The 15525-nt window shown below is 40.7% G+C and overlaps 2 protein-coding genes across 2 annotated transcripts in view; one reads left to right on the top strand and one right to left on the bottom strand.

Moving 5' to 3' along the window:
• The window catches only part of hipk3b (homeodomain interacting protein kinase 3b), a 43177-nt gene extending 41816 nt beyond the window's left edge, over positions 1-1361 (bottom strand). The window contains exon 1 of the mRNA XM_069658000.1: positions 1027-1361. Within this exon, the coding sequence (XP_069514101.1) occupies positions 1027-1099 (73 nt within the window). The 5' untranslated portion in view covers positions 1100-1361. The remainder of the gene's footprint in view (positions 1-1026) is intronic.
• Positions 1362-3560: 2199 nt separating this feature from the next.
• Positions 3561-15296, top strand: cstf3 (cleavage stimulation factor, 3' pre-RNA, subunit 3). The gene is made up of 20 exons (XM_069685634.1): positions 3561-3747; positions 4382-4486; positions 4664-4759; positions 9266-9298; positions 10057-10154; positions 10257-10323; positions 10407-10441; positions 10533-10659; positions 10738-10815; positions 10938-11100; positions 11965-12074; positions 12177-12293; positions 12376-12594; positions 12689-12791; positions 13030-13099; positions 13195-13390; positions 13501-13651; positions 14365-14459; positions 14580-14640; positions 14739-15296. Exons 1-20 carry the CDS (start codon positions 3721-3723, stop codon positions 14936-14938), a joined length of 2151 nt encoding a protein of 716 aa, XP_069541735.1. The 5' UTR covers positions 3561-3720; the 3' UTR covers positions 14939-15296.
• The last annotated feature ends 229 nt before the right edge of the window (positions 15297-15525 follow it).

The raw sequence follows: 15525 nt of genomic DNA, 5'->3' as shown, positions 1-15525 counted from the left end.
GCAAGTGGTGTCAGAAAAACCGAAATTAAAAATAAAATAGATTCCGACTGGAAAAAAAATTCACGAAGGCCCCATCAAGTCGGGGAAAAAATCGGATACTTTTGGAAAAAATGGCATACAAAAACAAAGGTTCGATAATGGTCAACCATACTGTAATTTGAAGATTGCAAATTGACTTTTTGACTTATTTGTCGATGTTAATACGGTATAAGTTTGTTATCATTACTTGTTGCCCAGGCAGTTGCCTACTTCTGTTCTAAACAATTAAACAATACAAATATATATATAAATATATTATTTTAATTGTGTCCCTGTTGTTTCCACATTAGAATTTAAAGTGAAGTCAGACGAACGACTTCTCATACTGGAAACTCCGAGCATCCGAAGAGCACGTGAACGCCACGATAAACACATAAAAGAGCAGCCGAGGCCCCTCAAATAACGTTATAACTGCAGCTGGCAACATTTGTAGATATTTGGAGTGGGTTGATTACGGCGTGTATAATTCTCTACATCCAAATACTATTGAGGTGTTATAGACAATGATTATCGTCGAGCATAACATTATCTTCTAATTTTTGCTCGGTTAATTACAAAGCTAGTTGTTGAGGAAGTAATAAAGCACTGACAAGTTAAGTTCTTCGGTCCATATTAACCATATAGGGTGGGTTGATTGGGGAATAATCTACTAACGTTGTGTTAGTGATCCAAGCAACATGTTTAATCAACAACACAGAATAGACAAACACTACAGAGTGTCCTCACCCATGTTTATAATTACCGCCAACGTCATCGTTATTTGTTAGGATAACAAAAAGAATTCACCACGAGCAAATATATCAACGTAAAGTGCTGACGGTGCCCGTTACGTGCGAAGCAAATGTTCAAACCATATACAGCCAGAAGCTCGAGAGCTAAGTTTGTTGCTAAGTTATTATGACTTTGCATTACGTCACATATAAAGTATCGTTTCAAATGTTAAACTGAACATATATTACCATTGACATTCTTCTCACAATAACTTACCTTCACATAGAGTCACTATAAGTATAATCCAGGGCTTCTCTGAACATGTTATGGACTTATAAATCCACACCATGTACAGTTCGCCTGCATTGCTGCCATCTTGTCCTAGACGACAGGAAGGGAGAGCTCGCGCTCGGTAACGACACCATCTCCCACATTTTTAAACATTAAATAAGTCCTGCATAAGAGCGTCCAGAAACACCACACCGAGCCCAGGCTGTAGTTAAACAGTTCAAATGCGTCTCCTTCCTCTTTGGGCAAAGTAGCCCATCTCTGAAAGGGTGTCCGTTACCCCGTCCGTACGTGCTGTTCCGCGGCCCTGCCAGCCTATAACATGTCCCTTTTCTCTAGCAACTGCAAGCGAATGTTTGTGAACTGACGGCATTGGCCAGACCAGAGTAATCGATCACCGAGCAGCTACGCTCACAATGATTCAGGATTCAGAGGCATATTCAGTTCGAAGACAATACAATACAATGAAATGTAATGCAGCACAGTGCAGTTCAGTACAATACAATAAAATACAATGGATCTAATTTTGAGAAAATCCTTGTTAGAAAAAAACAAAAGATAAGTAGTAATCATGCATTGACTGTCAACATATTGGTTACAGTGTATATTTTGTGTATACACATTGAGGTTGTTATTCTTATTTGCTCAGCATTCATCTACTTTGTTTAGCATTTGCTATTTTTCCCCTGCAAATGTATTTTTCTAAAAAAAAAAAAAAAAAAAAAAATAGAAAGAAAGAAAATCATTCCTATTTCAAAATTGTACAATTTGTATTGAAGGTTGACTACAATGATCTGTGTCTTCCATTTGCTTTACATATGATGTGCTATACATATTAAATTACAATGTAACAATGTAATTATAATAATATTGATGATAATAATAATAATAATGAATAGTTATTTCTTTCCTCTCCGTCCTTGTTGTCTTTTTAGTGTGAACAACAAAGTGGTCTTAAGGAAATTAGTGGGGGAGCACAAGCTCACATCTACTGCTCAGACAGTCAGGAGGCCCCCAGCTGACAAAGTAAGCTGCTCATAAGCTCTGAGTGTCTGAGAAGACCAGCTGTAACTTAATCCACCAAAAGGTATTTGTCTTTCCTCATTCTTCACCAGTGGCCACCCCAATTACAGATGACAAACAACAAGGCCTGGTCAGCTGGAAAACAGGTGTGAACACCTCTTGTCTACACTGGTGCGTCATTGGTAAACACAGCTGTGGTGGTAATAGAGGAAGCAGAAGCCCACAGGTACAGCCCCCTATAAACTTCTTTAGCTCCTCATTTGAGACATAGGAGTGCTTCCTGGAGAGCAGGGATACCGTATGTTGTCCCTCCCAGTCTCGCCCATGTCAGCTATGCATGGCTCACCACCAGAAATTTAGACAGACGTAGGTTTTAATACAGTGACATGGAAGACATACAATTCACTGTCCCACAAAAGTACAACAATGTCACGTCATACAACTGCCAAATCATGGCATGGCAATACAAATTTAGCTAAAAACTTTTGTTTTTTCTCCTGGGTTGTTTGTTCCATCTAAACTCCGTTTTGTTAGAGTAGTGTCACTGCACTATAACTGTACAATCCTAACAGTAATCGTACATCATCACCGTTCTTCTTTGTAGGAGAAGAAAAAAGACATTTGTTCACTTGTGAGCACGTAATTGCTCTGTGTTCCTTTGCTCTGGTCTGTTTTGGGCCGTTGACCATTTACACGCAAGCGCGCGCGCTCTCTGTGGCTATCATTTGTCTCCCCCTACTGCCAAGCAAGTTATAAGCATTGTGCAGTATTGTGTGAAACGAGCCTTTATTGTGATATCGCCTGTTCATATATATAGATTTGTTTTTGTTCGTTCACCGTAACAAAATAGCGCTCTACTCAGAAAGAGGCCATGTGTTCATGAGATCAACCTCGTGGAGGTTGTAGGAGTTGTTGGACTGTAAAAATAAAAAGGCCTATATTTGTCAAACCGCGAGAAGCCGCCTTCAGGCCAAAATTAAAAACTTGATTTGCAGCAGTATGTGAATCACCTGAATGCACGTGCTTGTCCTGCATAAACACACTACAGTAAAGAATTATTTGCTTATCTTTACAAAGTACGTTTATTATTCGCTTATTGTAGGCTATTATTTAGCTTTTAGTTTTGGTAATAAATAAGATGAACATACGGCAGTGAGAATCTGAACACAGTAAATATATACCATTGGCTCTCTTAATATTAAACAACAACCACAAAAAAACACGTCGTGAGCCAACCAAAAATGATTAATCCGTTGATTTATATTACGCAACTTGATTACATTACATTACAGTTACACTCTCTGACCCTAATACATTGTGGGAGGATGTGTTGTATTATACGGCGAAGTATAATCTGCGCAGTCATCGCGCACACTTTATTTTAGTTAGATTAGTGTAATGAACACTGTTGTTTTATTTTGAAGGATTCGCGCAGGAAATGTTATTGCTGTGGCTTTTGGCGGAGCGGAAGTCGAATTTCACGCCATTTTGAGGTACTGGCCAGCCATTGAGCAGCTACTTGTATGAGGGCAATGTGATCGATCCTCGAAGCTATGTCGAATACTTACTCGTTTTAGAATTTTCCTACGCGTTTTTATTTAAACGTTAATCTAACTGATAAAACACTTGACTGCTATAACCTGCATTACTCTTCCAGCCATGTCCGCCGAGGGAGCAGCCGACCAGGTAGCTACATGCAGCTAACACTTACTCAGACGCTCGCATACATCAGCTTGTTTGTTGTTCTTCGATGAGATTAGCACTTAGATTAAACTCGATTGCAGTATATGAATTGTGATGTTACCGTGTATACAACATTATAACTTAGTAATGTACAATGTCGAAGCGTATGCTTTGTCGAAAAGCTGTTAGTTGAGCCTGTTGTACGCCATGCTAACAGGCTAACTGTGCCGTTAGCATCGCCGTTGCTTAGTTTTACAACATTAACGTGTTAAGCGAACTAAGCATGGCCCTTGTGTTAAATTGTTATAAATACATAATTAACATTACGTCAAATTAGACCACGTTCATGATCCTAGTTTTTAAGTTTAAATCTAGCTAGCTAGGTTGTGCCATTGTCTGTAGCTTTAAGTTGATTTCCCTTTTACAACATTTAAGCCGCAATGCTGCTGCTAAAGTACCACCACACACTACAAGGGCATATTTAATCTATACTTGACTATTCCCACCACGATAAACTCGGTGTTAGCGTTGTGTCTGAGCTTTGCATCCATATGCCCTACGATGCTTCACACTGCACGGTGTGTACTAGGTTTAACAGTATAACTCATTGGTCTCTTGTCTTTGTGTTGTCTTGCAGGCTGCAGCAGAGTATATTCCTGAGAAGGTGAAGAAGGCAGAGAAGAAGTTGGAAGAAAACCCATATGACCTTGACGCATGGAGCATTCTGATTCGAGAAGCACAGGTTTAGTGACACAGAGTTGCATTCCTGGGGTTAAGCAAATTGGGATTACGGGTGGGGGGAGAGGGGAGTTATTGGTTATAGATTGTTAAGATACAAAGCATTTACTCATTTTCCCCCACATGACTGCTCCTTTATATGTTAAATAGTTTTGAATGTAAATGCATTCTTCTTCTTTAGAACCAACCCATAGATAAAGCAAGGAAGACATATGAACGACTTGTCACGCAGTTCCCAAGTTCTGGCAGATTCTGGAAACTGTTCATTGAAGCAGAGGTTAATACTTTTTCTTTTCTTATGTGTGCATGGCTGGGGTTTTTCTAACATGATCAACAATGTGATTTTCACACAAGCAAAATGTCTCTTACTTCAAATACGTTTAAAGTCACAATTCTTTTTTTGACTTACAAGGCCTACTTACCATGTTTGACACATTTATAATCAAAGGTAAAAAGTGTGAAAGTTTCTACCTGCCAAAGAAAATTCTACATTATTGAAGGACTTGGGATCAACATATAAGTGGGACAATGTAAAATACTTTGAATTGTCAGGCTCTGGCCGGACTCATTAAGAATTGTGCCTTTAAACTCCAACAAAAGGGAAATTAGCTCTAACCATTTCTTTTTCAGAAAAATCTTCTTTTGTTCCGAGGATTAAAAAAAATATTCATATTCTCTGCGTCCTATTTAAATGGGGTAAAGTGCATTTGTTGCATGTTTGGTCTGCAACAGTATTAAAACTATTTTAATGGTATTGGAGTGCATTAGCCTTTTATTCACTTGTCGTGTCAATTTATTGCCTCCTGTGTCATTTCTTTCGGGTAATTTTATAATCAAATATATTTGTTGTGTGGCCCCATTCCTTCCTTTAGACACTTCCCCCCATACCCCCAAATATATGGCCAGTCATCCATTTGCCCTGCTGCCATCAACAAGCTTTGCTTTTACGCAACCAGCTACTGATAGACTGATTCATTTTCACTGCACATAATCATTTCTCCAACCCTGGTGAAGTGCATTTTGAGATGCCCCCACCTCTGCAAATGGTGTTAAACACATTGCCTGCATAGAGTTGCACAATATATCCAATCATCAGAATTCAGTCACTAGTTTTTAGTACAGTTTGTAGTTCTGTAAAAGGATCACCTCTATGCCGTGAACTGAATGTTGTATGTTGAGGTTGTAGTGGTTGTTTGTTGTTGTGGAGTCGCTACCCCTGCCCACTCTTATTCCCCATACCCCCACTCCCAGTCTTTTCCCACTTAGATTAACCAGTACAAGAAAACGCCAGTAGTCAGATTTAATTAAAATAAATATATGTCCACACTAGGCTTCACAGGAACAGGCCTTAAATAATTTATGCTAGCCTACAGATGGCACTTACTGTACTTGTGCCAGTAAAGCATCAGTGTCTCCACACTTAACATATTTCCCACTCTTACAAAGATGACAGCCAGCCAAAAAATGCCAGAGTAGAGCAGATTACTCAACTAGTGGGGATGTTCCCTTAGTGGAAACAAATGTGCAGAGGATCAGAGAGTAGGGAGTATTTTAAGGTGATTAAAACAAACTAATGTCACTAAAGCCATATTTGTGTTAAAGCAAAGTATTTTTTTCTGAAAGGTGGCACAGATTTATTTTTTGGATTGCACCTCATGATTACCCTGATCTTTTTTTTTTTAGCAAAATATGTGTTGTGTCCCTCGACAGTTATAATAAATTTAAATACATATAAAAATGTAGACCATTAGTGTTGTTTGGTTTCTGTTTAGAAATAATCTGACTGCTTTTGATGATAGAAACTAAAGCAGGAAGTAAGTAGGAAGGATGAGGTCATAGCTTTACCACAAATAGGGTAAAAATGCTTATTTAATGTCAATGTATGGCTTAGCTTAAACTAATATCTATAACTTAGATTTTTTTTAGCCCTCACGTTTGCTTACTAAACCTCAGTTCAGTCTACAACCCAACCGAAGACACCTGTTTGCCATATTTGCATAGAGCTGTCTGTTTACCCGACATCTAATTTGCATAATTTTTTGCTTTTATTTAATGTATTTCTTTGAATCTGGCTGCAGACAGTGTAGTTCTATTGTTACAGCTTTAATCAGGGTCATGTGTGGGCAGTATGTTTTAATAGCTTGCAACTCATTTGCATGTCATAGTAGTACACCACCTCCTTATTTGGTAAGTATGTTGATCAGCTCTTACCCCCCCCCCCCCCCCTCCCCCTTATCTCTGAAACCACCATAGCCCCCAAAAGAACGATGTGTCATTGTCCATATTTTGCCCTTTTTTTGCCATGAAATAAAAAAAACATTTCCACCAAAGATTATAGTGTATCCTCATGCTTGTGTGAGAGACTGGTCTCTTTGAGATTTTGCACACTACCTCATTTGTAAAGGTTGCACACTAGGCAGATCATAGCAAGTCTTTTCAAAGCCTCTGAGAGAGCCCAGCTCAATCAGGATTATTTCACACACAGAAACTGCCAGAGGAATGTGAGAAAATGTGCCCCTGAGTGTAGGCTGTCAGCACATGTCTGACACTGCTCGAGTTTGTTGTTGATTAGGCCCGCATAAAATCTGCAGCGACAATTGTACATGCAGTGAGAATAGCATGCTGAGGCCAACTTCCTTTAGAAATGTGACAGTCCTATTGCTTCTTATTGCAGTGATATCATTGGTAGAGCATGTTTGCACAGCCAGACTGTAGACATACTGCAGAGCTTCACAGCTGCAGAGTAGATATTAATTTTGCTCAGTGAAGTCAGTTCACTGGGTGTTAAACATAAGAACATGGATCATGGTACCCCATCTAAAAACAACAATCATTGTTTTTATGCCATGTTTTTAAAGAACTACATTTGAATGTGCAGTTTCTTCTAAATGTAGTCTTTGTCCTGATTTTTCCCCCTAATGATAATTTTGTTTCACTAATCTGTTTCTGACATTAACCTTTCCCTTATCTTCCTCTTGCATCCCCTCACATAAGGCGTTTTCATAGTTATTGAGTTTATATTTTTATGCCAACATCCTGTTCTTCTACTAAACGATGTGAACAGGGTGGATCATATGGGCGTGTTGCAGATTTATTCTGGCAGTGAACTCTAGCAGAGTTCTGGCATTGTGCGGCAGTTCTTATGAGGAGGTTATGTAACCCGGTACTTATGACTCAAAGCAGCCAGGAGAAGTGTAGTAATGTTTCCTTCCAGGAGGAGCATTTAGAAATGTCTGCACCCATACTTCCCCACTATTGCAGTCTAACTCGTGCTCTTTACAGAGCTGATGTAGTTCAGAGTATGGAAACACAATATTGCATTTGCCAAATTGCATCTCTGAGACATTACATGATATCTGCATGTGGATTAACTGAAAATAAACACTTTAATCAGCTGTAGCACACCTCTTGTTTCTCTTCCTATTTTAGATTCACAGTTGCTTTGTGTCTGTTTTTTAATGAAGGTGAAGCTTAGTGTGTCAGGTGTGCTGTTACAGAATCTGAAACAAGCAAGTTAGGTAGGTCAGCCTGTCTTTGGTAAGGGACCCTAGAGGCAGTCTAAACTGCAGTTTGCATTTACTGCATCGTTTCAAAAAAGATCCAGCTTTCGGTTTTCTTTTGTAGGACTGCAGCTTAGAGGTCATACAAACATTGAAAGCATCTTTTCATTCTAGTGAGATTAATTTAGTATGAAATGCTTGCAACACTTTGGGACACTGAATTGCAATGCTTTCTTTGTTAATTGCATAAATTAACAAAATTTGCCTCTCATCTCAAATTGTTATTGGTGTCATTTTACATGCATGTGCCATTTGTACATACTAATGCAGATACAGATGAATGATTTGTGCTGTGTTAGGGCTTTTGCTCAACAGTGGACAGTTGAGAAGACTTTGGGTTAGAGAGAGGCAGTCTTAGTATATGTAATGCATTTTTAACCAACAGGACGCCGCCAGATAAATGTGTGTTTAGATTAAGTTACAGAAGATCTCTGAACCGGTCTGACAGGTTCCAGTTCAGTCTTTAACATGAAATGAATATCATGCAAATCTTTTTTTTTCATTGTGCAGGCATGTTTGCACTTGCAAAGCAATAATGTTTGACTTAATGAAGCCCTGTGGACAGTCACCCCACTGCAGTGCTCTGTGCACTCTGAGTACCCCGGGGTCATTTACCTGCCATGTAACTATAACTTCACGTCACTTCCAGGCTAGTTTAATTCTGCTTTTGTATTTTGAACAGCCTGTGCATGTACTCACAATGGGAAAGGCCCAGTGTGCTCATACCACAGTAACAACACCCTCTCCTGTCTGTGCTGGAGGGTGCTGTGAGACTATTAACAATAGACAATATGAGACTCGTTGCTGCAGCAGTGTTTTCCAAGCGGACACGCTCACCCAAGGCTGTGAATGGGAGGGATTTTATTTATTGTAAAGTACTGTGTTTGTCCCATTCTGAGCATTCATGAGTATTTTTTTTTATTAAAGTTAGTACTTAAATTCTGCATTCTGCTTTTTCTCTCAGGATGTTTCTTTCTGTAAAACATGGTCACTGTTGGTTTTCTGGGTTATGTAGTGCAATCTACACAGAAAATAAACCCCTTCTTTAAACGTTATCTGTCATTCTTGTGTGAATTTCACTTTGTTGATCTTGAGGGTCCTGTGTGTGCGTGCGTGTGTGTGTGTGTGTGTGTGTGTGAGTGGTCATATTTGCATGAATGCATGTTTCCTTAAAAGTACGAGAGACCTTTGAATTAACGTTGCATTTACACTCTTATTTTCAGATCAAGGCTAAAAACTATGACAAAGTAGAAAAGGTAAGTGTCCATCACACTCACGAAACCTGACTATAGTGTTAATTTGATACCCAAGAAGGATTGCCTTAATTGGCTTCCACTAGAATATGCATTCACTATCTGAGTCTACATTAAATCTGCCTTGTTTTACAAGGCATCTACAGTAATTGTGAAAGATGTAATCATTTTGGGTCCTAACGAGCACAGAAAGTATTCGAATGGGAGAAAATGGAGAGCCCTCAAAGTGACTTCCAAGGCTTTATTATATAGTTAAAAATGTAGTATTTATTGATTAACCACTCGATGGTTATACATTTTTTATACAAAATTTAAATTTTAGTTGTAAGATACATTTTACTTTGATGATTTACTATTTGAAATGATTAGGTTTTTTCCCCCACTGAGTTTCCACTTCTAAAACAAATTCTTTCCTGTACAGTTTTTGCCTGAATATAAATTCCTCACATCTCTCACACTGAGACGTTTCAATTCCTCAAACAGGCTTCAAACCCTGGTGTATTAATGAGTTTGGAGGAGCTTGCTGAAATGTAGGCCACATCTGAGGCCTGTTCAATGAAGCAGCATAACCGAAGTGCTCTGCACAGCTACCGAGTAGAACCTGAACTCCATCGCATACAGTATATGGCACATGGGCTGAAGTACAATGGTTAGACCAAACCAGTGACAAACTGAAGATGGGTGCTAGTGTAGGACATAAACAGTATATAGGATGTGTGTCCATGGCTCAATAGTTGATGTTGTGTTTGTTGCACCTGTAGCTGTTTCAGAGATGCCTAATGAAAGTGTTGCACATCGACCTGTGGAAATGCTACCTCTCATATGTTCGAGAGACCAAAGGAAAGCTGCCAAGCTACAAGTAAGAACATGCTGCATAGTGCATTTACAGCATTTACATTGTTTGCATACTGTTGCACCAAAATCTACATTCTACTTCATGTTTATATTTTCTTACCCTCAGAGAGAAGATGGCCCAGGCGTATGACTTTGCCCTGGATAAAATTGGCATGGAAATCATGTCTTATCAGGTACAGAACTATCTGTTTGTACCAGTGTGTGAGTTTCTAATATCTACTGTCACCTAACGGCTGTCTTCTTCTTCTTCTTCCAGATTTGGGTGGACTACATCAACTTCCTCAAAGGAGTGTGAGTGTTTTCTTTACAATATAACAAGTCTTTATAAACTGTGTCGGCGTTCTCTTAGATGTTGACTGTTTTTTGTCTCGTGCTCCATCAGTGAGGCCGTGGGCTCGTACGCAGAGAACCAACGGATCACTGCAGTACGGAGGGTGTACCAGAGAGGCTGTGTGAACCCCATGATCAACATCGAGCAGCTCTGGAGAGATTACAGCAAATATGAGGAAGTAAGTGACCAATAAGTGTTGCACTTATAAAGTTTGAACTTTTTGAGTGCTGGACTGAGTTGTGTTTTTCCTGAACAGGGAATCAACGTGCACTTGGCCAAAAAGATGATTGAGGATCGAAGTAGGGACTACATGAACGCCAGGAGAGTAGCAAAGGTGAGACATTGAACAGAGTGTCACACATGCACTGACCGGTTTTGAGTCCCTGTGCTATATGTCAAAAAGTCACACAGTCTCTGTAAACTCACCCAGATTGTTGCGTGCTTTATGTGATTCAGGAGTATGAGACTGTGATGAAGGGGTTGGACAGGAACGCACCCTCAGTGCCGCCCCAGAACTCCCCGCAGGAAGCCCAGCAGGTGGAAATGTGGAAGAAGTACATCCAGTGGGAAAAGAGCAACCCGCTGCGCACAGAAGACCAGACGCTCATCACAAAGAGAGGTGACTATCTGTGGTCAGGATATTCTGTACAGTATGGTGCTGTGAAATAGTGCCGCCACTAGAGGAAGTAGGTTTTCACTTTTCTCCTTACTCTGGGTTTAGCTATACTGACTCTGTATTTTATGAATTGTCGTCAATTGCTGCAGTGTTTGCTTTAATTTAATTATTATTATTATTTATTTTTTTTATTATTATGTTGTCCATGTGTTATGTTTATATCTATGAGCTCTATCAAACAGATTGCCTATATTGGGATTATCAAAGTTGGTCTTTTTAATGGATTTTCTCATAATTTGCATGTGTTCCACATTTTTGGGTGTTTATTGTTCACAGTGAAAAAGTGAAAACTGCATAATTCTGTGTTTTTCCAGAGTTACATGTTTAAAAAGGTCGCCTCTGAAATGGGCCGTTCAGAACAGCTGCAGGTTTCTATGTAGAACCTTGCTTTACCATCATTCACCTCAGGCTGCCTTCTTGCACTAGCTTGTAGTCAAATCGTTGTCAAGATTTCAACTTCAATTCTGACACCTCCTGGCGATTCTGGCTCGTGCATGTTAGGCCGAATAACTGATCCTAGAGCAGCCGTGTGCTCTAAAGCTTTGCAGTTACAGTGCAGTGCGGCACATGTGCGATCCCACGTGGGGAAGGGGCTACAGTCAGCCAGTCGTGGATAAGGTCTGACCTTTGGCTTGTTGGTTTCAGGAGGAAGGAGAGGCTACGAAAAAGATTAAATTAAAATATGTATACAATTTTAAAAACAAAACAACTTTACCAAAGTGATTCAAAAACACATTAGAATAATAGAACAATGATTGCATATCTAAAATATGTCCCCTTTAAATGAGTGTTGTCTCTGTGTTGCAGTGATGTTTGCCTATGAGCAGTGCCTGCTGGTGCTGGGTCACCATCCTGACGTGTGGTACGAGGCAGCACAGTACCTGGAGCAGTCCAGCAAACTGCTGGCAGAGAAAGGGGTAAGAGATAAACCCCCGCTTCAGACTCGGATTGTTAAAACCTGGTGGGAGTTTGTCAGAGGAGTCTTATAATTCTTTAAAATCTTTTGTTGTTGCTCTCAGGATATGAATAATTCTAAGCTGTTTAGTGACGAGGCAGCGAACATCTATGAACGTGCCATCGGGACTCTTCTGAAGAAAAACATGCTTCTGTACTTCTCCTTTGCCGACTACGAAGAGGTGAGTGTCTGGCTGTTTACTGAACACTGATTAAAATCAGGGCAGCAGGAGAGATGGTGACTTATGGGAATACTTCTCACAGAGTCGCATGAAGTACGAGAAAGTCCACAGCATCTATAACAAACTGCTGGCCATCGAGGACATCGACCCCACGCTGGTCTACATTCAGTACATGAAGTTTGCCAGGAGGGCGGAGGGAATCAAATCAGGCCGCACCATCTTCAAAAAGGCCAGAGAGGATCTGCGCACACGTCACCATGTGTACGTGACGGCAGCACTGATGGAGTACTACTGCAGCAAGGTCAGCACACGCAATCACGTCTTTGATGTGTGACCACAATCATTCTTACCGTGCCTTTATTTCTTTATAAACTCTTTCATTTTTTTCCCTACAGGATAAATCGGTGGCCTTCAAGATTTTTGAGCTTGGTTTGAAGAAATATGGAGACATTCCAGAGTACATACTGGCATACATTGATTACCTCTCTCACCTTAACGGTAGGTTGTGTATGATTAAAACAGACCCAGTGCACAAAATGCGGATATGTTCTTACTGCTGATCCATGAATTTAATAGAAGTCTTTTTGGTGCCATTATGAGCTTAATTTGCAGAATGAGTCGATGTTGATAACGTCCCATTTCAAGCTGTTAGAAACTGATAGATTTCTCTTCTCTTATTGTAATGAAGCTTCTTATGTAACGCTTTTTTCTGTCCCTCTTTGCTTCCTGTCTTCAGAGGATAACAACACTCGGGTTCTGTTTGAACGTGTCCTCACCTCAGGAAGCTTGTCACCAGAGAAGTCAGGGTAATGTCACGTTTTGAATAAGCTATTTGCATGCATGTAAGTGATGTAAACGTGTGTCAACGTGTTTGATGATTTTCCTGTCCTTCCCTCTTCAGGGAGATCTGGGCTCGGTTCTTGGCTTTTGAGAGCAACATAGGCGACCTGGCCAGTATTCTGAAAGTGGAGCGCAGGCGTTTCACAGCCTTCAAAGACGAGTATGAGGGCAAAGAGACAGCCCTGCTCGTAGATAGATACAAGTTCATGGATCTGTATCCCTGCTCTTCGAGTGAACTCAAGGCCCTGGGATACAAGGTGTGTGTTTTGCCCTTTAAAGCTAACATAAACTGACACCTCTTGCTGCCAAAGCAGTTCTACAGTTTAGGCTTTTCATGTAAACGGTCTCTGCTGTGTGTGTTCTGCAGGATGTGTCTCGTGCCAAATTTGCTACGATGCTACCAGAGGCTGTGGTGGCTCCTTCTGCCCCCACGCTCAAGGATGAAGCAGACCGTAAACCTGAGTACCCCAAACCTGACACCCACCAGATGATCCCTTTCCAGCCACGTCACCTCGCCGGTACGTAGTAATTGTGTTCCACTACATGTTGTAAATAAATCAGTGAAGGTTTAAAGGAGAAGTTCGCCCCTGGAAAAAGCCACTGCCAGTCAAAGCTGGTGTTCTCTGTAATCGATAGAAGCAATAATATCTGAAATTGGCACCATAGCTGTGGAGAAAGTTGTACAAACAGCTTGTAGTTTCGCCCATTCTACATTCCTACCACACCCAGCATGCATTGCACCCCTCTCTCTGAAAGGAACGGCCCAGTGAGAGACGCTGGAGTGAAATACTACCGTTTCGCTGCAGGCAATGGCTCAGAGCGGTACAGAATCCGAAATACAACGAGAATATACCGGTGGGTCGTCTAAAAAATCTTCAGGTCTGCAGTCTACATTTCAAACCTGACGATTTTGAACGAGACATGACATCGGAGGTGGGCGTGCTAGATTGAGGAAGTGTAGTTTAAACGAGTCATCTGGCGGAGGTTTTTCAGGGTCCATTGGAGAAGCAGATAGCGTCCTCCAAAGGCACAGAGGGAAATTGCATTTTTTTCCTACCATAATGGCATTAGCTCCACATAATAGCATGATAGGACTGAGGTTGAAAATTGGTGAACTGGCCCTTTAAGAACATCTTAATCAATAGTTGGCACTGGAGCATCAATCTTACATGTATTGAAAACCTTTATTAGAGACCATGTATGATGTAGCCTCTTGTGTTCCTCCTCACAGCTCCAGGTCTACACCCTGTCCCTGGCGGAGTTTTCCCAGTCCCCCCGGCTGCTGTCGTCCTGATGAAGCTGCTCCCTCCGCCTACGTGCTTCACTGTGAGTAGCAGCAGCTTATTACTATCACGCTAATATTTGCTGGAAATGAATAAAAGATGAAAGCAGCGGGGTATTTTTTTCCTACTAGAATGGAAAGAGTCTGTTTGTGTCTTGCTGCAGGGTCCCTTTGTTCAAGTGGATGAGCTCATGGAAACTTTAAGGAGATGCACGCTTCCTGAGAGTAAGTTGCACTTTAAATGAACCCAGACCGTTTGTATTTATTATTTATTATCTCTCTCTCTGTTTGACATGTTTCTGATATATTCTCTCTCTCTGCAGCTGTCGATGCTGCTGTAGAGCTGATCACTGGTAGACAGCCAGACGCAGGAGGGGAGGGCAATGGGTCCATGGAGAACCATGCTGTTGCCAAGTCACTGAAGAGGCCTAACGCAGACTCCGACGAGGAGGACGACAAAGGAGCTGTGGCTCCACCCATACACGACATCTACCGCGCACGCCAACAGAAGAGGATTCGATAAACTCAAACACATACTGAACCCTACAAGAATGTAATCTTAACAGGTCCTATGGGGTACATGTTCACACGTCTGAGTGCGTCTGACAGATTATACATCACTTTATCTCTGTACAGAAGACACAACACACACCAACATGCATACAGTACGCACACCTGAGTGTTCTCGTGTTTTTTTGTTAACAGTTTTTATTTTTAAAGACTGACCATTATACTGTACAAAATTTTTAATTCAACCTATGATCTTGACACACAGCTCAGTTTTGGCCTTGTGATGTTCCAGTGAAGGCAACGTGGAATCAAGCTACTCTTTCTTTTTTTTTTTAGATAACTGGAAGAAACACAGTTCCTTTCAATAAAAGTGGAAAAGAATCCAACCACACTGGCGTGTTTATTTGACTCTCTTGCCCCTCTCTTTCTCTGTTACACACTGGATATTTTATAAAGACTTGTGTTTTAGCACAGCCCCACCAGGCCTTTTTTAATCTGTTTAATCACCAGTAGGGGGCAGCATATGACTGTCAAAGTCTCAATCATCTTCTGGGCATGTTGTGTGATACCATCTATGAAAGGAAACACTACGTCATAGAT

Source organism: Semicossyphus pulcher, unplaced genomic scaffold, assembly GCF_022749685.1.
Source record: "Semicossyphus pulcher isolate SPU_LCO1_2020_fin unplaced genomic scaffold, fSemPul1.0.p SCAF_1, whole genome shotgun sequence".
In the NCBI taxonomy this organism is placed as follows: Eukaryota; Metazoa; Chordata; class Actinopteri; order Labriformes; family Labridae; genus Semicossyphus; species Semicossyphus pulcher.
This window is presented reverse-complemented; position numbering and strand designations above follow the sequence as displayed.